We start from the raw sequence: 26937 nt of genomic DNA, 5'->3' as shown, positions 1-26937 counted from the left end.
CATTTTTACACAATACTCAGAAAATATCAGCAGTCTGAGGTTAAAATTTGGTGGCAGCTGACAAGCAGATAACATGCTAATACAGAAAACAGTATAAAAAGAGAGGTTGAACCAGAGGTCACAGTACATCTCTGTATCAATTAGAGAGTGATAATCTCAGAGGAGTGTTTAGGTTTTGCTGTCTTCTCGAACTGTTCTCTGGGTTTGCACAACTGAATTTGCAGTTGTTGTTTTCCTCTTCAGCTTAAACAGAGAGAGGTGCTGTGCTGTGAATCCCTCCAGGAGGAGGAGGAGGAAAGCTGAGGGTGATCGACAGCTGGAGGAGCCCCAAATTAGGTTCTTTTAAGAGCTCCACCTTTCGGCATCCCTATTTCAAAAATGCAGGCGACACCTTTCATGTCAGAAGCCCATCACTCTTCTTTTCTGTACCCTGTACCTCCTCCAGCAAGTCCCGGGAGGTGTTTGCATGAGGAGTTTACACCAAAAAGTTTCAAACTGGAAAAATGTGTGTGCTTGTTATTAGGTTCAGCAGACTGGGAATCTGCCAGGCTTTTACAAAACTGCTCATTTTCTGAGCCTTAGCTCTTTTAGCTATTTTTTTTTTTTTTATTATTGAGCGGGGGACAAGCTCTATCTTATCAAGTGAAAACAATAGAGTGAGAAGTTGGAAATTGCCAGGAAGCCTGGGAAAGACCGACACTCAGCTGAGATTTCATTCCATGTTTTCCTGTTGACCTCACAGGCTCTCGACACAAGAGCTCTGAGTACATTAAAGAAAGGCCACAGTCTCATTTGGTCCTGTGAACATTGGCAATATGTTATGGGGACAATATAAAAGCTTGAAAGGGAAAAACCGCAGCAATGTCCCCATGCCCTGGAGGTTTTGTCTGGTGCAATGCTGTTTAACCAGAGCACTGTGAGGTTTTAAATGGCCATATGAGATTTATTGTAGGTCATGACCAGATCTCTTTTCAGGGCAAAGTTTGAAAAGTCCATTTGTCTCAAAATTTAAAAAAAGAGTCTGGTAATTCTCCAAGGTTTTTCCTCTTCCTTCAGGCAACTATTTTTGCCTGGCCAGAGTTCCTAAACCCTTCCCAAGAGCCTTTTTAATGTGGGAAATATTGTCCTAGTGTCTGCTATCAAAGGAATAATACTGAAGATACAAGTATTTACAAACCTACTCTAACTCCACATGGTCAGTATCAAGCTTATTAAGTTTTAGAAAAAGGGACATCATGACCCTAAAAGAAGTGGCTTCAGGAAGTCAGTATTCGAGGGCATTATTAGCAGGGAAGAGTGATAGTTATTGCAGGGAACTGAACGGAGAAGACTCAAGGTGCAGGCAGAAATCCCCCGTGTCCGGTGGATGGCGTGGCTGCCCCACTCCAGGGCCAGCAGCCGAGGGGCAGCCCTGGCTGGGTGGGTGGCAGTGCCGGCCCCCCACCACTGTCCGTCTGGGCTGCGTCCCACCACATGCCAGCAAAAGGCCAGCGGGGACTTGTCTCCCACTCTGTGGCCCTGAGACTGGGGGCAGCTGGAGGAGACTAGTGGGAGATGGGGGTCCCAGGGAGGGCTCCAGGCAACCTGGTGGGGTCAGGGTGGCTTTGAAGAATGGGGAAAGGGCAGATTGGGCAAGCAAGATAGCAAGTGGCAACAGAGGCTCTGGGATAAGGTAGAGCCAAAGTCGCGGATATCTGGGGCCAAGTGGGGGAAGATGCCAGTGACAGAGGCTCTTTGTCTGGTTTTCCTCTTTTCTCTCTAAAGAGGCTGTAGGAAGGAAGAAAAAGGAAGATGGGAATGGCAAGAAAAGTCCCGCAGGGCTGCTGAGAGCCAGGCTCTAGCTGCCCCATCGCCAGCGCCTGCACTGCCAGCAGCCATCACCTGCCCGGCTATGAAACAACACAGACCTCCCCTGGTACGCGTGACGCCAGAGCCAGAGCAGATCCTCTCAAAAGCATATTAAAGTGTCTTAAAGGATCATTGCAAAGCAAGAAATTTACTTGGCAGGTCTCTACGACTTTTCTGGGGTGATTTTTATCTGTTGTGTAAATCAGAATCATGGGATTCTTAAATCCTGCTCTCCTGTTTTTTTTATTTGACAAACTGTTTGTTCATTTAGAGCAGTTATGCTTGATTGTGCCAGTAAATAATAGGTGAGAGCTATTTGTGAATTATTTGGCTGCTAGCTTTCCACAGAGAAGGGCCTATTCTCTTCCGTGTGAATGCGTGTGTGAGAGGCAGTCCCTCAGCATGAAGAGAAGTTATGTGCCTGAATCAAGAATGAAAAAGACCTTTAAAATCTTTATAGCCATCTAATACAGAAGATACACTGGTATGCAAAGTAAATTTCATTAGTTATAAAATACCTACCTTTAAAATAAATAATTTTCTTTTTTCCTAAAATGCCAGAAGATTGCAGACTATATTAAAGATAGCATGTGTCTCGTTTAAATCATACCCCATGGAAAAATACCTAATTTAATTTAAGTAATTTATGTTTATTTCTGCCTTTCAAAATGATATAATTTTCAGGTTATAAAAATGTAATATCTGAACTTAGACTCTTTACACTTAGTTTCAAGCCAGACCTAATTTTACATCTAAGTTAAAAACATATGAGAGCACACAGCCATAATATGATCTGGCCCCTCTCTGACTGCAAAAAGGGCAGCCTGCTATAAATAGAGTCCTTGAGAGAAGGAAGATCTTCCACTTTGAGGAGGATTTTGAAATTTCATGCCATTCCAATTTGTAACAAAGCTCTCCAATTCTGAATTTTCCCATGAAACAGAACCCCAAAAGAAAGCAATAATAATGAAAAATAAAGCAGAAAGTGTTTGTTCATTTGTAAAGAAAATGTCACGAGATAGACCTTCTGGAAATGCTGACTAAGCAAAAAAACCCCTTGCAACTTTGGAAACTGAGCCATTTGAGATTTTGGGGTCTTGGTTTGCATCATAAAAGCTCCAATGGTTTGGGAGCCCAAATACCTTCCCTGGAGCCCTACTCATCAGGTTGCCAGTGAGGGTGTCGGGGGAGCTGGTAGATAGTCAGGCTGAGTTAAAGTGGAACTTTAACCAGATCCTGATGTCTGAACGCAAGCCGGGTGCGTTCCTTTAAAATAATTCACTTGGGCAACCTTTGGAAGAGCAAATAGACAGGGTTGTGATTTTTAAAAGCTGGAATTATTTCCAAAATGCTAAGTGCAAATCCTCAGTGGGTGAAAATTGGGATAACGCTACTTAAATCAGTGAAGCTACTTCTTTTTGTACCAGTGAAAATCTGATCACTGAAGTTTAAAACAGAGTTCAAAGTCTGGAGTCAGTGTAAAGTAAGAATCATTGCTAGTGTGCACCGATCAGAGCCATCGATGAACCGCAAAGAGAATTACTGTGGGACTCAAAATGTTAAAAACAATTACATGATTTAAGCTTTCATTTCACGCAGAAAAAAAATCTCTCAATCAAACTAAACCAGAAACTTGTCATTTTTCTATTTACTTTTCACATTTAGCATGAAAAAATGCTCCCTGCTGCCACAAACTGCTTGGGTAAACCAAAAGGTTTGCATGTAAAGCCAATTTGTCAGCATTGGCTGAAAAGTGTATAAACATACCTCCTTCTCCTGATGTCTGCATGAAAGACTTTTCACATGCATGGAAAAAGTATTCCTCTTTAACCAGCTCAAGCCCTGTAGCTAGGTATAACATGCCTTGCTCATGAAAAACTCCCAACATTTTTAATTTGGTATATCAGGAATAAGGGGCCAAGTCCCTACCTCGGAAGCTCTGCAGGACATAGAAGTTCTCTGAATATGGCCTTGCTTCAGTATCTAGATTTCAATGCACTGCACAGAAAAAAAGGAGTTTGTTTTGTTTGTTTGTTTTGTTTTGTTTTGTTTTGTTTTGTTTTGTTTTGTTTTGTTTTGTTTTGTTTTTTAGGAAGAAAAGAAACAATTCCTTGGATGGGGAGAGACTTTTGCAACCACTAGGATCTCCAGGATTCTGGGAGTAAGATTGATGGGGGTCTGTAATGAGGCTGTGGAAGAGTATCCCCTTCACAGACTTTTCAATAGGAATTTGGTTACAAGTACAGATGGTGGTCCTCAGGAGACTTAGATGGTATTTTTTTGGCCCAAAATCTCAGGTAGCCATGAGATGGCCTGCATGTATCTCCCAGCATGCACTGATTCTTTCTGATAAGGGAGGAAGATGAAAGCATTGCCAAAGGAGTAAGAGTCTGGGAGGAGATAAAAATAGTTTTATGAATCTGATCCTTTTCTTAGAAAGTTCTGGATGTGAGTCTTTCCCAAGGCTTTCTTAGCCAAGGACTTCTCTAGAGGTGCTACCAAACATGCCTGAAACCTTTCAGCTGTGATATTTTTCAAGGTAAAGCATCTGTATGAGATTTGGTGGATCACACCAAGCTATAGGACCCTACTGTACTGCTGCTGTACCTTCACACCAGCATATGGGAAATAGCTAAGTGGGAAACTGCTCATCCATCCTAAGAGCTCTCTCAGATTTCTCAAATGTTCCAGTTTTGATCTGGGAGGAAGCCCAGGCTGTTCAAAGATCACACTTACATTTTCATTCACTGACATGCAAGAAACCTAGAACAGTGTGAACCCTTCCACAATGGCAGAGTAAGTCCAATTCTTCTACAAGGCAAGGACTGAGGAAAGGATAAAAGTTTTCCTGCAACCAACATCAAAACTGAGGCAGTCAGGGAAAAAAAAGAGGAGACACCTGGATGAGACTGCATGGGGGAGCAAAGTATCTCAGCCCATGACAATGTGATTTCCTTGCAGGAGTATCTCAGGCCTGATTCAGCCACACACTAATCCCCATGGGGAAATCACAGGGCTCCTCTTTCTTTGTACATACTCACCTCTTTTTTTTGCCTGCAAAGAAACTGGCCACAGTTCTGCTTCTGCGTAGTGTCCTCTTCACCCTTCAAAGAGCAAAGGGCCAGCCAAGCTACAGACCGTGTGTTGTCCCCACCAGGGTCACATGAGGACACCGTACTGAGGAGTTCCTCACCCATCCTGGGCACAAGCATAGCTCTGTCGTGGGACTGGCCTCCAGCCGAACATGCCTGCTCTCCCCCAAGCAAACCAGAGCTCCCCTTTCCTTTTTGCCTCCATTGTTGCCAGGGTCAAAACCGAGAGCAAGGAGAAAATGCTCTTGAAACCAAAATTAAAAAATACAGAGGGCAGTAGGCAGATAGCCTTACCAGTGACAAAGGCAAACCCAAAAGTTCAGCTGGGATTTCTAAACCACCTTTCCAAGAGGCAGGAAAACCGACTGGAGTGAGCATGTCATCCATGGAGCTGATGCCAGAACACCCTGTTGTGCCTGGCTGATAAGTGAGCGATTAAAGCTTCAAGGGGGGAATCTCCTTCCATCTGCTGCATGGACTACTGCCTCACTGAAAGGGAACTGAAATTCCTCCTTTGCATTGCTGCACCCGCTCTGGAGACTCCTTCAGCTGCAGCTAGGACACGACTCACAAACAAGGGTCAGAAGTCCCAAGCTAATGTCCTGTAACTGGACCAGGCTGAGGTGCCGCTGCTTGCTACGAATGTTCATCTTTTCTTAAAATAAGGTGGTAATGAAAAGGTGGTGATTTGTGGGAACAGCATGGTCCCTGGTTTCCTGCTCTTGGTGCTGTGTAAACCTGAGCTCTCTTTCTTCAGACTGCCAGGAAATAGATACAAATGTATTTATAAGATTTCACTTTTGCAGCATAGCACTAAAAATAGCACAATAGATCATTTGTAGTACAGGTCTCTCTATTCTCTTATCCCACTGCTGAAGAAAGGAAGGCATAATGTTGTCAAGTAACTGTCCTCCTCCCTCTTCCAATAAAGCAAGTTGCAGCTACCGGAGTTACTATCAAGGTTAAAATCCCCTTTGTTTTACAACATATTCATTGCCTAGAGGGACTGTCATTGCCCAAAGGGAGCATAATGTTCAAGTCTCATTGAAATATCGTAAGTAATATCAATAATAAGGAAAACACAGAATTCATTAACAAATTCACTGCCCATAGCTATGTACTCATGATATATGGGAGTGGTGTTCACAGCATCAATTCAACAATACTTTAAGTCAGTGCTCCTTTGACCCACACTGATGAAGATGGACAGACAGGTTAGACAAGATTATGCCTCCAAGGGTCATAAAAATGTAGAAGTTTCCCAACTGCAAACTGATTTTTCAAAGACAATTACCTGCACAATTTAACCGGACAGCCATTTATGCCTTCCAGGTTTCATATCGTTAATGTTTGTTTCCTCTTGGATTTTTGCTGTTTCTCCTACTCTCACTCTTTTTTTTTTTTTTTTTGCCTCAGATACACACGTTAAACAAACACTCTCACACTTCTTGTCCTATGTGATTTATTCCCAAGAAATTAAATTACATTTTTATAAGCCTGTGTTACCACACATGATAGCTGAAGATTTGCTGAGAAAATTAATTCCTGATCTGTTGCCGTGAAGCATCCTCGCTAGCACTGTACTGACTGTCTTTCAAAACCAGATGGAAGCGGTCCAACGGTATGATTAACTTTTTAGTCCCTGCAATTTCCTATTGCTCTACTTGCCCTAGATTTCAGGATTGACCTCCTGCTTCACTGCAAAATGCACAGTTGCTCAGTTTGATAAATCACATGAATACTTTTTTGATCACAGTTATCTACTATTTACTACATACCCAGTGAGGTTAATCATATTCTGAGGCACTTCATATGCTGCACACATATACACTCTTCTTCCCAATAGCGCTTTGCATATTCTTCATGCTGCCAGCCAGCAATGGGACCTGTTTTCTCCTTACTAATATGCAAAAGACCACAGACCTGCACCTTGTCTCTTTTCCCCCTCACGTTAATTCTGTAATTATCCACACACTGATTCTTAAAAGACCTAGCAAGCCAAAGAAAATACGTGAGAAATTACTACTCAGACCTTTCTTTTAGCAGGTAGATATTTTTCAAAATGCAAATGTTTCTGGGAACTGGAACCGATCATCTCCCCTTGGGTATCTGTGGGGAGCTATTGAGAATGCATGGGGTTTTCCATAGGGAGGTGGGAAATGTTTGGCTGTCATGATAGCAAAATGCTACCAGTTCCTTGAAGAAAAAATACCTCTTAACTTTTCTTTTTCTTTCTCTAAACACCAAAGGGATTTCAGTATTTAGTATCACTAGCTAGGGCTCAAAATTGTTACAATTCCCTGGGACAGCTCTGCTCCACCTTCTCACGCAGCGTTGCAATCCATCCAAATCACATCTCCGGTGCTATGGTAGAACAACTCTAAACAAACACCAGCAACAGTCAAGGTATGGGAAAACATCCAACAGCGAACAGACGAGTGCTACAGACCTTGCTCATAAGTTAAATAAAGGGAAATGGAGTCCCAGTTTTACAGAGATATCTATTCCTTTTCACTCCAAGCTGTCCACACAGGCTCTTCTTTCAAAGCCGCTTTTCACTAACTCACAACACTCTCCAATACTGGAAATAGTGTCCTAAATACAAGCCGTATCATTACTCTTCCTCCTTCAAGCTCTCTAACTAGGAAGGCTGAGAAACTCTAGACCATTTCTAGCAGCAGTCACCCTTGGCTACCCTGTACCCTGTGGGAGGGCTGCAAATATGGGACACCAGCTTTTCCAAACAGCCAAGCTTTCATGTAAGGCATAAATGATAAATCCATATCCCCTGTTGGAGGTATTCTCTTTTTCCTCTCAAAGATAATCCAGAAAGTTTAAGCAATGTGCTACGGCTGTGAGAGCCGCGTGTTTGTTTCTGTGGCCGTGAACCCCGTGTGTGTACACTCTTCTCCTGCCAACCTTTGTCTCCTGTGGAGCCCATGATCTCAGTTCCGCCACCCTCTGCTGGGACTGAGATCAGCTGTCCCGAGCCAAGGCTTCCCCTCGGCTGTCACTGATTACCCAGACCTGTCACATGAAGCCTTTCCGGCCAGCCAGCCAGCTGAGTCACTCTGCTGATAAGCTGACCACGTAGCTTCTCACGTGGAGAAGGTCTCATGGTGTGAAAGGCGATGTTATCAAAAAACTCAGTCCAGCACAAACATAAGTATGTGAGTGACACAAAGCACATGAGTATTTTTGCTAGCTGCCACTGGACTATTTCTTTACTTCAGCGTATCACAAATTTAACTGCTTTGCTTAATCACAGCTCAAGCAGATACTTGAGAACAAGAAATCTTTGGCTCCTTCCACCGAAAATTTTAAGGCTGCTTGGAAAGCTGCCTTCCCTGCTTTAAGTGATCTATTAAAAGTCTAAATTGCCTCTTATTGTTGCCTTAACGCTTTACATGCAGTCCCTCCCCAGGCCTCCTAACCCAAATGGAGTATCTCAATGTGGCTTTGTCTGAAGAAGAGCCATGCTACAGATCCCACTGGACTAATCCTCGATCCCGTGGCTGCTTACAATATCAGGGGAATGGAGGGGATTGTCCCAGGTCAACCTTTTCTGTTTGATTTTCCTTGCAGCTGAGTGCTAAATGCACGCACACACCTGTGAGAGGTGGTGCAGCAGCACCTCTGCTTGCAAACATCTCTCTCCCCACAGATGTATGACCTGCTGCTCAGCTCCTCGAAGCCTTCACCGCTTCAGAGGACAACAGGGAGTATTTGTTTGCCTTTCAGGATCTTAAGTGCAACGGCCAGACTCATTAGGGTAAACCAGCTGATGGCTGGCACAGCCTGCATTTCAATGTCCTAACCGTGATCAAACACGGACAGATAAGGCATGGCTACACGGAAATGCAAAGTACTACCCCTTCCACCTGACAGGAAGGCAGACAGGCTGTGTAACTCACCAACCACCATGAATGGAGCTTGTCTGCACTGCCAAATGGATGATAGTGTTGAGACACCTTGTCTATCAACAGCCCAAGGTGGTAAATCAAGAAGGTTTATCATAGCCTGTACCTAACAGTTCAGGTCTGGATGACATGTATATATTAATCAGGTGCTGAGTGTAAGCTAGTGAGCTGGACTCTTTACAGGAGTTATCAGCTGGGATGGGCAGGCTTGCCAGCACTGCTGGGCTGAGTGGGTTCAGCTCTCCCTCTCCCCTACAAGCCTGTGCTGAGGTTGGTGCGGGCACAGCTAGCAGGGTCTGCCTGCATCCTCCAGCGTAAGTATGCAGAAAGTGTAACAGACCACAACTGTGAATTAAGCATGTCTCATAAGTACCACCCAAGCACTGCAGTGAATGAGCTATCTTTCCCCTATTACGAGAGAGGAAATTCAGCGGTGGCACAACACTTTCCTCTAAGCATTCAAAACTCTTAGGCAGACCTACTTGGCCTACACTACAGCACAGAGAAATAAAAGTAGCTAGGGGAATAAAAGTGCCCTAGGACCACTGTAAATCTTTACTTCATGGAAAATCTTATCTTGCACATGAATATGAGCTGCGAGTAAATTTAATGTGTGGATTAAGTACTGTGCGGTCTCCCTCACGGTGGGCTTTTCAGCCTAAAAAGAACAAAAGAATAATAATGAGTGTTGTGTTTGGGTACGATTACAAACAGCTGTAATTTACAGCTGGACATTCTCCATTGCAAATGTATCCAGCAAGCAAGTGCTTCTGGGTTAGTGGAACAGACTGCAAAAAACTAGCTTTTAACTTCAGCCTTAAGGTCAGAGTTCTGAGACCATGGGAGCCAATAATAAAATCTATTTAGCTCAGTGGGATTAGGCAGGTTTAAGACCTGGCTTAACCATGCTGCTTACTGTTAAATAACAACAGAACACACTGAATATTTTAGTTACAGACATTTTTCTTCATTTGAAAGCTATTCAGGCAGCGGATATGAGAGTCAGACCATTGAAGATATGCTAGCACTATATCATTAAGGTATATGAGTTAAGTTCTTGCTCTCCTCTGTCCCAGAAACTGAGCAATCTCAATAGTTAGACCTCTTTACTGAAGAGCACAATAAAATTAAAACCAAGCTGTGCTGTATAAACACCGAGGGTTTTTCATGAGAGAATGAAAAGCTAATGGGGCCAGTGCATCTTTCCTGACAAAATAGTTGGTGCACGTGCAGAGCAACCTGTCTTCTGGAAGCAGAAAAGCTGTTTCAGTCAAGCTTCTGGGTCACTAATCTTTGTGTTTGCACATAAATCTGCTGGGGGTTACTGTGTCATTCTGGAAACAAGGCTGAGTGCAATACACTAAAGAAATCAATGGCTACAGGTTTAAAACCTCTCTTCTTTTTTTTTTTTTCCTCCCCCCCCCCCCCCCCCCCTTCAGTTTAGGTAACTACTGTTACCTTTCTAACAGAACCTGTAAGCAAAAACTGCAACAGGAACTGCTGGAGGAATATTTTTCCAAAAAAATAATGGGTGAAATTACTGACAGCTTTATTTAGGCTACCATCTCCCTTGGCACTGGGAAGTGCTGGCGTATGACCGGGAGCTCTTAGTTGCTATTGGGACACAAGTAACGAGCAGCAATATGAGGCATCCTCACTTCAGCCAAGACCAGACAGAAACTGCCATCACAGTGTGGGTTTTTGGCCCCCTGCCCTCCTGTTTGCCCTCTGCAGTGAGGCTGCGGGCGGCAGGGAGGCACCCCCCCGCAGGGTGCACCGGGGCCTCCCCAGCACCCCCTCCGGGAGGGGAGGAGGGTGCCCTGATGGCCGAACGTTTGCAGAGCAGGTGGGAAAGCTGTAGTCTCTGGGCATGCTTTTAGGGACAGAGAGGGGAGTATCTGATCGTAAATACTAAATCTGAGGTGTGGCGGGCAACATTTCAGCCCTTTTGCCCGGAGGAGGAGGGCAGACTGCGCCCAGCTCCCTCACCCCCCGCCATGAGGTATGGACCATCTATCCATCACCGCCACTTTTCTTTCTAGGGGAGACAGAAAGTGCAGTGCGGGATTTGGGGCTTATTAACTACCTCCAGGGGCAGTCCTGCAGGAATGTCCCTCATTCAGCCCACGGGAAGGATGCTAAGAAACCCCCCCCCACATTTTCTTTGGTCACGGCGTTGCCCCCACCCAGTGCAAAAGCGGCTTTGCCTCAGGGGCGAGCTTGCACACCTCCGAGGAGAGGGGCATAATGCTGACTCTGACCCCCCTTTCTTTTTGCATTCATCCCAGTTACAGCAAATACTTGTGTGCCCTACAACTGCGCCAGCGATTTCACCCGCATCCCATACATTTCACTCGGGAGTCTTTTTCCTTAAAGGGGGGGAGGGAATTCTAAACAAAACGGTGTTTGTAAACTTGGGGGGGGAAGGTCGATAATTTTGGCGGTCTTAGCCTCCGAGCAGAGAGAAATGTTATTCATCCATGCACAACATATAATTCAGCCTAAGTGACAGGCTCTGCTCTGGAGAAATCCTGGCCTGAGCTGGCTTCCAGAGTCAATTACCGCTTATTCCCAGGGAGGCGGGGGGCGGGGGGCCAGACGGAGCAGAGGGGGTTGCCAACAAGGCATGGGGAAATTTACTCTGTGTCAGCCTGCATGACACAGTACCTCATTTGTGGATAAATGTAAATCTGCTAGTTCTTTTTCACAGGCACTAAAATGTACAGTCTCTCCTCCCCCTTCCCTCCCCTTGTTCCCAAAACTGGAAAAGAAATCAGGACCGTCTTAGAAAGCTACCTTATATTTCAATCAATCCTCTTTCATAAAAGTCATTTAAGGTAAATACCTGTGCAGACCTACGGCCCAACTATAACATTTACTATGGCCCAAATCCTGAATTCCTCACTTGGGCAAGTTTCCCATTGAAGTTAATGGAATTTTGCTTGAAAAAGAGCTGAGTAAAACCTGAACACTGTCTAAGGATTTGGTCCCCTGCTTATCTGCCTGGAGCACTGCTGCATTTCCAGAAGTGAAAAAATGAATTAAATTCCTCCAAAATACCAACCCCCTCAAAACTTAAGGGGTAAAAAAGGGCATTGTTTTTGTGCATAAAACGTACAGACAATCTCATCAAAAGAAGAGTAATTCCCAGGGAATGGATCTGGAAAAAGTCAGAAGAGAACATCTCGGAATAAATGAAGTACTTATTGCTGAAAAATGAGCTCAGATATATCTCAGCAAACTCTAAAGCTCAGAATTTACTGCATCATTCATGCCTTCTCCAGTAAGTTTCTTATCTCTCGTTTGGTATCACAACAAGGGATTCTGCATACTCTGTATGAAATACAACAAGACTGTGATTTTTGCAGTAATAAACTCTACACATGCATGACAAATCCAAGCATGCAAAATGTTTAACATCCCAGTTCACAGATACTTTGGGGACAAAATCCGATTATGAGTTATATGCCACAATAAATAGGGCTCAACGTTTCATAAAGCAATTTATAGTTCATAAAAATGACAAAATGTACCTGTCAGATAGAACGCGGAGAGCAGATCTCTGTGCTGCCTGCTGGAAGAAAGGGCAGAGATGTTTATTTTATATTCTGACTTGAAAATTATGAGCACAATCAACACTTTAAAAAATGCGTTACACACATTTTTGTCACGTGTCCAAAATGTTAGAAGTACAAGCAAAGTAGCAGAGAGTCTATAGTCAAATGGACATTCCAGCCTAGTAAATGTAAGAACACTTTGTTAAGTACGCCATAAGCCAGAAGATTGTCAAAGCACCGCACAGTATTTGAGGTCTGAACTACTCTATTTAGATGATTTTTTCTGCGGGTCCCTGAAAACTCGGCAGGGCTCGGTTCTCTGCCTTCCCCTCTCCCCGCTTCCGCACTCCCACTCCCTCTCCTTTACCATTAGTCTCCTCCCATTCTTCCACAGAAACAAACATCACATATTTGGTTCCTTTTGCGATGAAGCCAGTAGCTATAATTATAAATTTTGCAAAGCTTGCCAGAGCTGCTGCAGACTTTTCATGAGCGCTGCCATGTTAATCTGCTGGCAACTTCTGACTACACAGTACAGGATTGACCTGTTGCTGGTTTGCTCCTCAGTTTTTGCCTAGTACAACTCTTTGGATGGGGTGGGGAAGCATGGTGCTTGTTCTTGTGTTAACCAGCAGTTCTGGGAATAGAAATCATAGCCTCTCAAGTTTAATAGGACTCCCAAGCCTATCCCTGAGCTAGTTTGCCACTTTATTATTATTATTCTTTCCCCTCCTTCAATCACTTCAAGTGGTGTGATTCATAGCTTCGGCACAGTAACCAGCTGCTAAGCAAAGATGAAATCCGTAACATTTTGAAAATCTACTTTAAAGCCTCCATTCTACTTGGAGCTGCCCAGAGCGTCCCCTTCCCAGACGTACCTGATCAGGCCGTGCCTCACCTGGCACAGAAGGGACACAAAGCTAAGCAGTATGACGAGTCAAGGGGCAGGGAATTAAACATTGATTTTTCTCTTTGCAATTATCAGTAAATATGTTTTTGAAACCATTCTCCCTGGCTTCTGAGGCTGCTGGGGGCTGCATCCTTATCCCTGAACAAGCTGCATGGCTTGCAGGCATCCTGCTCAGAACTGGAGAGCATGGAGGTAACCTTTCTGGCTAGTCAAAATGCTGCTGACAGGCTGCAAAGAAAAACTTGATAAAACCTGGTGTACAGTTGCAGTTATGGAGCATTTCACAGAAAGGTGTGAAAAGATCTCCTGAGTGAATCCCTGCAGATCTGACAGGAGCGCAGAAATGCTTTGGGAAGGTTTTCTACTTGATTTTGGAAGCAGGATTTCTGCTCAGGGAACTTTCTGCAGTAACTTGGGCCTCCTGGGTTCCCTGGGGAGAAGTATTTTGCTGTGTATCACGTATCAAATTGTCAGGAGACAAGGGTTATGCCGCATCTCCCGTGTCTGGCATGGCTCGCAGGTGTTTTTCCTTAGCATTGACTTTCTGCAGTGGGAGTGGGAGTGTGCCCATGGCATGTTCATGCTGGTTTTAGTGTTAGGAAAATAATACGGGGAGTCTGGTACTTTTCACTGTCTCCAGTAGGTCATCCTATTTGCACGCACTTTGGATACAACCCTGTCCAGTCCACTGGGTACAGGGCAGGCCTTAATGGGAGCAGCCACTCTCCGGTTCAGCGGGCTGGCACCATTTTTACTCTCTCCTCTGCAAGGGGCTTGTTATGACAATTTCATCCCACTTCTTATACACAAATGCAGGAGAGACCCAAAAGGTCTTATGGCTTAATCTGTTCTTTAATGCCCTGTCCCAACACAAGTTCATCTCCTCCCACATCCAATCACCATCACTAGCAGGAAGCTATGTCCATTTTGAGTTTCAAGCTGCCCAGCTTCGATCTTGACCCCTGCGCTCTGTTATGCTTTTGCCTCCAAAACTCAGGAGCTTCCTCTCACTATCAGAGCCCTTTTCCATGGCCAAGATGTGCAGACACCGTTCAGGTTGCCTCTCCTTCTTCTCTCCCACCAGCAGCCAGGGCTAGTCTTTCCCTCACAAGCAGCCACTGCGTGGCAGTGCTGTTTAAGCCACTTCTAATGTTTCCCACTCTGGGCTCAGGCCGTCACAGGTGCTCATGTGGTTGTGCAATGCAACAGGCTGGAAAACTGATCCACCTGAAAAATAACATTTTTCCGTCTTCTTTTCTTTTTCTTTTTCCCCACATTATTTGCAAACTGGATCTCTTCTGTGAGCTGCTGCCCCAGGGAGGGGGTGTCACATCGCAGGGTGCGGTGTGAGAATGGGAAGGGGACTGTGGGGGCAGTGTGCGACAGAGACCCTCGCTGCTGAGATAAGGGCATGTCTGCCAGTGAGGTTGCTTTCACCTGACATTGCTCTCACTCCCTGCTGGGGAGCTGCAGAGCACTCCTGCAGCAAGGTTTGTGGTGGCTGCAATAGCCAGAGGGCACTGAAGGAGACAGGCTGCTCTGTAGCCACAGGCCTCATGTACCTCACGGAGACCTCAAGAAAACAAACATGGACTTTGGTGACACTAAAGGCCCCTAAGATGGGGATGTGGGGTGCATATCACTCTTGTATTTCCCTAAACCGCCTAATTTTGAGAGAGGGAGAAAAGCTGGATACTTTCTCTTCCCATCTCAATGAAAGCTGCCCTCAGGAGGGAAGAGGAGAGGACTTTCATCAGTGCTAACCAAGCCAGGCCCTGTGGTGTGGGACTGCAACCTCAGGCGCCAATCTTCAGTTTCCATGTTGGTACATCCAGTTGTTGACAGCTTCGAAAAGGTGATCCATTCTGGGCAAGAACATGGGTTCAGATGACAGGCAGGGCAGCAGAGAGAAATGTACAAGTGCTTTTCAGTGAGATCATTCTACTTTTTCAATTAGCTTCTCATTTTAAGTCTTTTAGTAATTGTCCTTCTTCACCAGGATGCAATGCAGATTGCATGGGGCACCTCACTCTTTTCCTGGTGGTCACATATTCTATAAATGAGACTATTGATTTCTTTCTTATATGGTTTGAAAATATAACTGTGTTTGATTGCATATTTATTTGACCCCCTGAGTTGGTAATGGCCCCATTTCTAAATGAGGGGGGAAAAAGATCCAGTCACAAGTTTATTCTTCCTCCCTGGAGAAACAGATCTATTGCCTGCAATGAAAGGCAGTTAGCAACTATCTGGCAATTTTAATTCTAGCCTATATTGCTTCCCTCTCCTGGAGAAAGTGAGCTGTTGTAATTAAAAGTAGTCAGCAGTTCCCTAGCAAGTATAAATACTTGCAGCCACTAATTACAGTCTGCTCTCTTGTTCCCTTGCTAGAGGATTGGACTGATCAACTTAGGGGGAAATATCTGCCCTTGATTCTCGCTAACAGTTTTTTTTGTGACCCCAAACAAACTTATTTATGAATCTCCATGGAGGGTCGTGACCCATAGTTTGAGAAACTCCTGGCAAGCGAAACAGCTTTCTGTGATTTACTATGTTTCTAATATGATTGTATTATCTATGTAACAATGTAAGCAAAAGGGTGGTACTTAGTATCATATACTGCCTGCATGACTATTTTTTTAATAGCTTGATTTTGATTGTGCTATTTAATTTGCATTTTATTTTACATCGTTAACAACTTTACTGAGGCCAACTCATCATCCATCAAGAAAGATGAGAATATGTTCTACAGTCTTTATTATTCCTGGAAGTAAGTGACTATGTTGGTTATAGAAATTAGGGATAAGAAATAATTTTGAAGTTTGATATTGCTGACGGAATTTAAAGATCTCCAAGACTTACCACTAAAAAGTGCTTTATGGGAAGCTTAATATTCTCTTGGTAAGTGATTGAGTTATACTTTGATGTGTTCACCAATAATGAGTATAGTCCTGAATTTTCAGTTCTTGGAGTCAGTGGGGTTACTGATGGGAGGACGGTTCTCCTTGATATGAACATGGATATTGGAGGCCAACCTACCACATAATAACTTTAATGCTGAATAGGGGAAAGGGAAGGGAAAAAAAAAAATCACTTAGGTGACTCAGGTACTTGGGCTTGAGAAACCAGCCATAGTAAATGAGATTAATTACTCCTTTTCACTACGTCAAGAGTTGTAAATTACAGGATAATGGCTGGTTAGACTTCTTTGTCCCCCACCTGAGTTGGTTATAGATACATTTAGGGCAGAGTTTCATTGATCTGCCTGTAGTTCATTAGTCATTCATTAAAGATTCTAGCTGTACCCCAAGACTACTGGGACAAAACAAGTTTTCAGCCAGCAGTAATCATGTTCAGGTTCTCAATCGCCAGAGATTGCATCTCCTTTCTCCATCCTTTACTGTAATGAGCCAGAGCTTGGGAACATCATCAGCAGATATTCAGGTTTCAGTGTGTCTTAAATGAGCTACCAAAATTACTTGAAGTGTCACAAGTTGCAATCTGTTGTTAGAGGGAAATCAAAGAGGAAATTAAATACTTTCATTGTAATTGGGACTGAGCACTGAGCAGAATGGGTTGAATACAGCTATTGAGCTGGAGATACAGGAGTGTTAAGAAATCCCTCCGTTTTTTTATTTTTTATTTTTTTTTAAACTGGTTGGAGTGGAATTGCTTCATAAACTGCTGGGCTTGCACACATTTTTGGATAAGAAACACATGAGAACTACTGCAGAATGTTCTGCTGGGCTTGGAAGAGTGTCTTGGAGGCACTGCCGGCTGACTGTGGATACATTTTCCTATACCTCACCCATGGCACACTTTGGCTAATAAAAGGCAATAAATGGACCGTTGGCAGATTCAGACATTTTGTTTTCCATTTTTCCTGTCCTGTGGATTAATTGCTGTCACTGCAAGAGAGCTCAGTTACAGCAACAGTATGGAGTTACACCAGTTATACCAGAGACTTCACTGAGATGGTGCAGGTGTATACAAGGTGAGAATTTAAACCATTTCTTCGGTGACACTGGAACAATACATACTGCCTGTGCATGAGTAAATTGCATTGCTTCCAGAGCATCTTGTTTGTCTTCCTCAGGCGGTAGGTGTTGCCCTGGAACTGTGCAGTGAACCATTTATGCTCTAAGTGAGCATCTCCCATATTAGCAACCACCCAGACTGCTGGATGTCACCCTGTATTAGACTGCAGTTAGTGAGCTGTAGATGCACTTTTTCCAAGCCAGGGTTAAGGAAAGATGTCATTACTATATACTGCCATTTGGGAACCAGACCAGAACAAATATTTTTATATATGTCTTCTTTCATGTTTCATTCTTCATATGTCTTCCATGTTGATTCTGTTCTAATTTCCTAAGGTTTTGTTTGTTTTTAGCATAAATGCAGTTTATTCCTAAGCTAGTGAAGCCAGGAAGAAAATTTTGTGAAGGGCACAACCTGACCGTATGCCGTAACTTGGGCCACAGGACTCTCCAGAGCTTTTTTTCTGCTTCAGATCTGGGAACTGTTGTGTACCTGGAGCAAAACTTCTGGATAATCCTCTTATGGTGAACCCACCTCAGTCAAACCACGTGCACGGTTTTTCATCTTCCGAGTTAAGATGTGCGTATAGTCCCACTCTGTTTATAGGCAACTTCTTGCACTGGAAGTTATACCTTTGCCTGTGAGACAGAGCTGCCTTCCAGCCTCACCGCTCTGCTCCCTGCGCACGTGTTTATAGACTGTGATCAAGCCAGCCACCAGCCCTGCTTCAGACAAGCTCAGTTCATTGCGCAGATATCTTTCACTCCAAGGCATGTTTTCTGAACGTGTTAGGCATCCTTCTCCCTTGTCTTGAAACCCTCTTCAGTTTTCGGTGTTCTCCTTGAAGAGTACAGAGCTGCAGAGTGTTGCAACGATGCTCTCATCAGGGCTCAAACCGGAGGTAATGAAACCCTCTCGCACCTACAGACCCATCCTGTTTAAATGACAGTGAGTGTCTTGTGGCCACAAGAAGTTGCTCGAGGAGCTCAGGTCAGGCAATTTATCGTAAGTGATTCCTAATGCGCCTCCTCTCACTGCGTTATTCTGTGCTCCTCACTGTTCCTAGGGGCTGTGTTTGAGGATTGCTTTCCAGTGTGCATTTATGAGGGATTTAAAATCACTTGGAAACTGCAGCTTGAGTGTTTCTCTGTAAATTTGCAATATAAATGTGTGAATGTGATTTTCACTGTCCTGTTGATATTTATTTAAGATTTGCAGGCTGTAAGACTTAAAAGACCTGTTTAAGATTTACAGGCTGTAAGACCTTCCCCTTTTGGAGTTGGTTATCATCAGAGCCACATCTTTTAAGAACCTGTAAAACTCTTTCTGGATTTCATGATTTCTCCAGGCCTTTCAACACCTCTGTATTCATTTTTCACCCCGGAGTTTTATTATCGTATTTCTGTCATACATTGTTCTTTCTCCTCTGCTTTGCCCATTAATCCTTATTAATCTTCAGGGGCAGCACAGTCTAGTGACTTGAACATGGCACCTGGGAGTGAAAGACCCAAGCACTAATCCTGGCTTTGCAGCTGACTTGCCGTGTGTCTTCAAACAAGCCACATCTCAGTCTCAGTCTCCCTGTCAGTTCTACAGAGATAATAATTCTTGCTTAGCTCTACTTAAATACCTCTCAGGGGCATTGTATCAAGTAGCTAATACTTGCTAAGTGATTTGGATCTCCAAATTACTGTATAATCAGCATGGGTATTAACCATACAGAGAATTTTATATATCTGTAAATGTTGAGTCTTCTGTCCTGCATCTGTTCAGATTTCTCCTGCAGTCTGGGCCCAACAACCACACAGGGTTTCAGTGCAGATGAGTTAACTTTAATCCTTTTCAGTGGATACGAGCAGAAGGGAAGTCCTTGGTACTTTACATTAATAAAATGGTTAATTTCCAGTGACACTGGAGGAAGGTCTCAGTCATTGCAAGTGAAGCAGTGGTCACCTTGGAAAATCTCCACAGAATCTCTTCTGTCTCCACAGAAGTAGTCTTATCCAGGAAAAGGTAACTTGGTTGAAACACTGCTTACGCTTAGGATATCGCAGGCAAAAATTATCAATGTTGTGCCACAGGCTTTACAAGATTTATTGGGAAGTCTGAAAGCTCAGAAATTAAAGCAGATTTTTTTCCAAAAGCTCATATATGTGAAAATAGGGGAAATAGAAGCCTGAAGTCCCCAAATAGTGGTAACTCTGCCCAGGGAGGTGCTATGTCAATCGACTATGATGCATAGTCATATCCAAGTATCTGCTCAGATTGTGCTAGGAAATAAAAAAAAAGACAGGGCATAACAGCCTAGGTTGATAGAAATGAGTGGCTAAATGCCTGCTGACTTCAGAGGAGAGAGATTTCATCCTAGGTGCAGGAGAAATTGTAGCAGTGGTTCCCCAGTCCCTTTTTCTTAAATGCTAGTTTTGATGGATGGCTGCTGTCTCTTTTTCCTTATTTCTCACCATGTTCTAGTATAGCTGCTACTCCCTTTATAATGTCCTTTTTCTACCCAGTTTCTTTTCTTCATTAATTTCTTTTTTATTCCCTTAATCCCTTTCCCTTTTCATGTTCCCTTTGTTTTCTGACATGTTCTCAACTGCCTCTCTCTCTGTTTCTGCTGTTATCCATCTCTGTGTGCAGCATCTTCTTCACACAGCTCCTCATGTTGACACCACCCCAGCCTGAGCTGAATGGCCAAGGGGAGCGAAGTGAGCTTGACCTTCTGCCTTGCAGAGAGCAACAGGCAGCTCCTAGAGAGGCTGGGAGTCTGTGTTTGTGTGTGTGCATGGATGCGTGCATGCATGTGTGAGAGAGACATACAAGCAGGGTATGTTCTCCTCTTACAGTTTTTAATAGTTGCAATATTACAAACGACACTAATTTGTGCTCTGAATTATTTGTGACTGCTGGTTATTTAACCGTTCTCTTACAGGCACGCTGGAATGAATTTGCCTGAAGGCAAACAGACGCTGTGTGGCCACACTTGCGCCAGGCGAAAGCTCAGGCATGGTGGCTGGCTTCAGCGAGGGCTCTCTGCAGCAGGAGGAGCGGCACATGGGCTGACGGCTCACGAGAGACAGGGGCAAGGGAAAGCCAGCCTGGGGATGTGGGACCTAATCCATCTTTACATCCCAAATCAGCTGGCACTGCTGAATTGATTGTATTGGGATATATTCCCATACCAGTCAAAACATATGTTCGTACAGTAATTCCAGTTCACAAGGGGAAAAAAAACGTAACCAAAGATTTCAAGAAGATGGGATTAAGAAAGTTACAGTAGATACAGAGAGAAACTGTTAGACTTGGAAAAAGGTGATAGCAGTGGAAAAGGGCAGGCTTTGGAGATTTACTAGAGCTAAAACTTAGCTTAATCACGGCACCCACATGAAGAGACAAGGAGGATGCCCTTGTATTTTAAGTTTGTTTTCCAGTCTATTTTTAGAGGTTTTCTACTGAGGAACATGGAGATGAAAGTGCCATGTTTGAATTTCCCCAAATTTTGTGCATGCCCAAGAGCCAAGCTGATCTCTAACCTTTTTCGCTGTAATTCATGGTGGTGGCATTCAAATTTAGAGCTTGATCCTCCCTGCCAGTGCATGACAGACATTGAATCTGATTTTGCAAGATAGGCAGTGATGTGAGCCAAGTTTGGCAGGACAAGACTGAGTTCTTATTTTGTTTCATTTGACAGTTTCAGTGAGGCAATCTTGGTCTTCTTGTCATGCCTTGTGGAAGTGCAAATTTAGATGTCACAGAGATTTTAAAATCAGAGCTGGCAAACCACAAAAAAAGCTTGGCTCAGCTGGCTTAAATCTTACTCTGGATTTTAGTTAAGTTGGATACCAAAAGGATTCCTTCTCTAATACACAGGAAATAATGGACTTACCCAAGTTAAGTAAGGCTGTTACAGTGGCTATTCCTCCGGCCTAAAAACGCACTCACGTTATAGCGACAGAGGGCTGAGCAGAGCATTTGGATTAAGTACAAAACACCTGAGGTTCCAGCCATTCCTTAACTCAAAACTTAGTTTTTCCACTTTCGCCTATCTCTACTTTGTGCAGTTTTGGTTGCAGTCAGACTCGCCAAACTTCATGAAATAAGTTTCCTGTGCTCAGTGTAGTGAGAAACTTATCAGAAAGATATTTTTTTTTCCAAGTTTATCAGGGAACTTTCTGAGAGAGAAATTAATTTGCAGCAAGAATGGAGGCTCTGTGCTTTTTTTTCTCGGGCTGAGTGTTCTCATCTCCTTTTTCACTCATTTCCCCTTCTGGTCAAGCATCAAGTATTGCAGTAATGAAGAGGTGAATAGAAGGGAGCAAAACACTAAAATGACTTAATGTGGTTAAAATATTTGGACATGGCGAACGCAATTAGCACTGCCTAAAAATAGTTCTAATGATGAACAGGGCTATGCAGTGCCATCTTATAATTTGCCCAATATAACTCTTCTCTCTAGATATACCTGACTCTGCCCTCTGCTTGACCGATCTTTGACTTCTGAAAGCGCCGTCCTACCAGAGGAGGTCTTATGGAAAGAAAGCTTGTAGCCACTTTGCCCCTTTTTCAATTTGTTTAAATTCATTACAGATTGCTTCAAATTAGCTGGAATATTACATTTCATATGCAGAAGTAGTGCTTATATAGACTCTACTAAAAATTATTCCTTCTGAAAGAAGATGTACGCAGGACCGTTCATTTCAGGATAATTTTTATCTTTTTTTTTTATTGTCAGTCCATATCCAGAAGTGAGAAAGAAAAGTCCTACACATTATTAAAAAGATTGTCTTTAAATACATTATTTCTCTCTTGTTTCTGGGTGGATTTGACTGGTCCTAAAATCCTGTGCTGCAGACAATCCTGCCAGAAAGATGCACTTACAGCACAGAGCCCTGGCATCCCTCAGCGCATACGTGACCAGGAGGAAACAGAGGCACATACGTCCCCACCGGAGCTGTGGGTGCAACTCGAATTAGCCTCAAGCTGTCTGGCTCAGCCACAGCCAGGGTGATACTGGAGCATCGATGGGCTCCCTGGGGCCAGCAGCCCACCCTGGCTGTCCCCAGGCTGTTGTGGGCAGGGGGCAGCCCTGGGACCCCTGGGAGGGCTCCGGGCTGGGTGGGCTGCCGTCACCCGGGAGGGCTCCGGGTGGTGAGACAGACCAGGCGGCCGAGAATTTTATTTTACTGTGCTGAAGCTGTTCCTGGTGAAATTTCTCGAGGCTGCTCTTCCCCTGAGGTCTTCTGTGAAGGGACATGGATTTCTGTTTGTCTTGGCTTGCCTGCAGAGGGGCCGGTTTCGCTCACACCGCTCAAACCCTGCAGGGCCAGCCTGTCCCCATCCCTTCTTAAGGAGGGCAGACACTTGCAGGCAATGCTGCCTTCAGTCTTCCTTTGGTGCAGGGCGCACAAGCAAATTTAATGAACCCAAGAGGATCGTTCGCTGCCTCCCTGTGGACTGTGTGCGGAGGGTGTCTTCAGCATTTACCTGCTGCTGCAGGGGGACAGTCATACGATTATTAAAAAAAAAAGAAGTACTAAAGTTGGGTCTCTGTTTCGAGATACAGCAGGGGCTGGAGTGCGGAGCCATGTCCCTGGGAGTGTGTTCTGATTGCTTCTTCAACTTCTGTTTATGCAATTTTACAAAATTTTGGCAGGAATCAAGAGCACATACCAGGGTGTTGGCTTTTATGAATCCCATGGGATGTGAAAGTCAAGCTGACTGGATGAACTTTGGTTACATATTCCAGACAAGCACAATGACTCTATTTATTCAGACTTGGCAGCCAGAATGCAGATTGACTCTGTGGGTAATAAATTTTCACAGCCACAAAACTTCAGCGGCAACCAACCTGATCCCGCGCAGAAAAAATGCATACAAGGAAGCAGACTTGGGCTGCAAAAATATGTTAGATTATTATTCCATGTATGCGTACCAGTCAGTTAATTTATTTGGCTATTGATTGACATGAATTGCACAAATGATGCCAGGGATCTTTTTCCCCTTAAAGGAACTACTTTCTATTACAAAATTTTCATATTGTAAAAGGACAAGTAGGGGGGAAAAAAAAGAGAATTGTTCATATTACAATTGACAATCTCCTTTTTATATGTCACCCAAGACTGATTTAAGTTATCCAGTGACCTCTACGGGGAAGAGCAGGGTATTATAATGGGGACTGTTTCATGTGCTATGCCACACTTCAAGGAACCAAAAGGCAATAACCACTACAATTCAGTACTCCGAACAATCTTAAGTACAATTTTGACATCTTCATGCTACGAAGCTTCAGATGGTTTCTGGGAGAGATGATGATGGAATTATTACTCTATGTGTTATAAATCAAAATGAATTGGCTCTTTAACTTGCAGATTTATGTTAAATACCTTGGTATCTGTTAATTGCATGCTCTTCAGATATTGATTGGGGATTAAAAAGTATATTTTCTTCAATCTGTGTGATGTAAAATATGCCAACAGGAAATTTTCCCTCTGCATATTAGATCCTATGATCACTGCCTGTAAAATTAAAACGATCAGTTTAAATGGATAAACTATGCTCATTAAAGAGGAAAAATACATTTATGTAATTAAAATTAAGAGACTAATATGTGTGGATAATGTAATTACTGTGGGCGCACACACACTCAGTTCAAACCCAGCCTCTTTTGCCTCTCCTGGGTCTGTGAATCTCACTACCTTAATTGCTGGCGCGGAGGAAAGGGTTGCGAATGCCTTGCCCACTGCAGGTCTTGAAGCTCTTAATCATGTCTCTGTCTTGCATTTGGCCTTCCTCATCCATGGCTCACATTCCCTGGGTCAGTCACAGCCCTCCAAGTACCACCCTGGGAGTTCAGGAGCATCCGTCCCCCTTTGCACCGCTTCAGAACCTTTCCGTTCGCTGCTCAGCAATTTCAGATGCAAACGCAAAATCTCCTCCAAAGTTTTCAAAGTCTTTCTCCTAAATTTGTCTGTTTAGAAATTAGCAAAATGAAAAGCTTCCTAGTTCTTGTACCGTTCGCCTTCAGCTCTTTGAGAAATTGGACTACTTAAATGAGTCTGGGTGCTCAGAGGTTAATTAATTGTGTAAGGAATATCTGGGCATCACTCATCTACTGTTTCTATCCCTTCATCTTTTTGACTTCTTTCTTTCCTGTTCCCAAGCTCAGGAGGAGATCTGATATTAAACAGCCTCAGAATTAGGAAGTGAAAGAAAATGGGTTCTTCCACTGACATTTAGACACCGATCCATGTTGTGGTCTCGGCATTTATTGGCAGAGAGGGTCTGTGTTACTTTTTTCCTGGGCCTATTTCCTGCTAGGTAGATGGAAACTTAGTATTTTGTTTATCCAGCAGGCATATTTATTTAGGATTGTTCATTAAGCAAATCTGCAGGTCTTAGCTGAGGTTCTGCAAAGCATTTCATATAGCAGGAGCCAGCCTGTGCCTCCAGGAGATTTTTATCTGTACAGTTAAGTTAGAAAAAAATGTGACTAGGAAAGGGGACCAAATCACGAGGTAATTGTCTAAGGCTGCTCATGGTAGAGCCCATGACAATTAGAAGCGAGTAATGGGATCTCAGCTCTGCTCTTTGCCGCGTGAACTGCAAACCCTGTCCTGGTTCTGCAGAGCTTGGTTGAGCACCGAGGCGACGGACCCAGGCTACATCAGCTGTACCTTAAAACTGTGGTTACTGAGCGAAGATGTTGCGTCGCACACATAACACTGAGCAATCCAAGTGCATGAAAGATATTAATAGTTGTAAGTGGTAGTGCTAAACTGAAGGTACCATGTGTGCACTCCCAAACAGCAGTACTTTTCCACTATCTCTTCTCCGCCTAAACCTACTAATGTTCTTTTATTTCCTGCACAATGTACACTTTCACATGTCTTTTTCTGCTTGTTATGAAGGATCCCATCTCCCTGACCACTGGCTCCCCCCTCCCCTGCCACCCAACCCCTCGCTGCAAGCACCACGGCATCTTGGTGTGCTATTGTTATTCTTCAGACATCCCTTCTGTCCCTCACTTTACTTTGCCCTATGCTGTCTATGCACTGTACTTTAAACTATCTAGACAAGCAGGAAGAGTAATTAAATGTGAAGTGTTTCGGGATTAAATACATTAAACAAAAAGAAATTGTATAAATATGTAAATAATTGAATCTATGTGCTGCATCTTCTTAATACCAAGAAGCTTAGCTCAAAATAGATGAAATAATGGTTTAGTATAAATATTAAAAGATTTTGATTTACCTGTTGTTTGGAATATATTGCAAAATAGAGACTTCTAATACAAGAGTTAAAGAAAATCCTGGAAGAGTTTCGTGCCTACATACCTCGAATTATTTGTCTAAGATCCTGAATTTCAGAAGTCTAGATAGCTCCAGTTACCCTTGACAGAAATAATCACATTTGAAAATGTTATATCCAGGTCTGGATCCATCTGTGAGATCAACCAGGCACAGTACTGCCCTCATACGCTCCAGTGAAGGCATGGGACATGCATTTTAGTGCAAGAAGGAAGGGAAGTGGCTCTTACCCTCTCATCCCCAAACAAATCACCCATGGCAGTATACTGAGAAGGAGAGAGCATGGCATAGCATCACTTGGCAGAAAGGCACTCGGCTGGCCATAGGAAAGTCAAGATCCAGCCCTATTTTAGTGAGTACTTAATTATTTAGACAAAACGAAGCAATGCTTTAAGGAAAAATTGGGAGACGCTCCCCACCACCACCCCCCCCTCGCCAAAACCCAGCTTTCCTGACACATGGAAAACTTTGGCTGACACATCTGCTCCCAGTCAGGTAGTTTGGGGTCGTTAAAAACCAGGCAAGTTGCCCTAATTGCTGTGTTACGGAGTGAACCAAACGCACAGCCAAGGCTTTCTTTCAGCTGTCCTTAGCTTTCTTGGCACACACGGGCCACGCAGAGACAGGACCGAAAATGCTCAGAGGAGAGGCGAGGGCTGGGGGGATGCCGGCGAGGCTCTAGGCAGGTAAGAGGTAAGCAGCCCAGTGGCTAATCCCCGGGGCCAGCTCATGCTTGCAAGGTTTGGCCTGAACCCTTAATCCAGAATTCCTGTTTCTCCCCTCCTTGGCAGCTCTTTAAAACAAAACAAAATCAAATCAGGAGGAGACTGATACAAAAACATTCTGGGTCGCATCAGGGTAATAAATCAAGAGCACTGCAGACCGTTCCCCACCAATCCAGCAGTTAGCACACGCGGGCTGGCTCCGAGCAGCAACATCTGTTACTCCAGTTACAGTACTGCCATGTATTTTGATAACCTTTATGTATGCTTTGAAAAAGCATTAGCAAAATATTTGCAGTAGCTCAGTCTCAACATGAAACATGTTACAAGTGCCATGTTAGTTGTCTGGTTCTTACCTGGTCATTCTCTTCTTCGTCGCTGCTTAACTTGAGGTCATCTTCTAGCATTCTGGAAAGCAAGCAGTAGAATAAATTATAATTTACCAAAATGCTTTAGATCTGGTGTTTTCTCTGAGCTACTGTAAACATTTAATAATTTAAATAGAAACAAAATATATTTTATTCCAGTAACTCTGTAGACGTGG

General features: G+C 43.7%; 1 protein-coding gene across 1 annotated transcript in view; it reads right to left on the bottom strand.

Annotated features, from left to right (window-relative positions):
- Window positions 1-26937, bottom strand: part of AFF3 (ALF transcription elongation factor 3) — a 287915-nt gene that overhangs the window by 63587 nt on the left and 197391 nt on the right. The window contains exons 8-9 of the mRNA XM_059815224.1: window positions 26750-26801; window positions 12394-12434 (exon numbers count right to left, since the gene is read on the bottom strand). Of these exons, the coding sequence (XP_059671207.1) occupies window positions 12394-12434; window positions 26750-26801 (93 nt within the window). The remainder of the gene's footprint in view (window positions 1-12393; window positions 12435-26749; window positions 26802-26937) is intronic.

The sequence above is a fragment of the Gavia stellata genome, chromosome 1 (genome assembly GCF_030936135.1).
Source record: "Gavia stellata isolate bGavSte3 chromosome 1, bGavSte3.hap2, whole genome shotgun sequence".
Lineage (NCBI taxonomy): Eukaryota > Metazoa > Chordata > Aves > Gaviiformes > Gaviidae > Gavia > Gavia stellata.
This window is presented reverse-complemented; position numbering and strand designations above follow the sequence as displayed.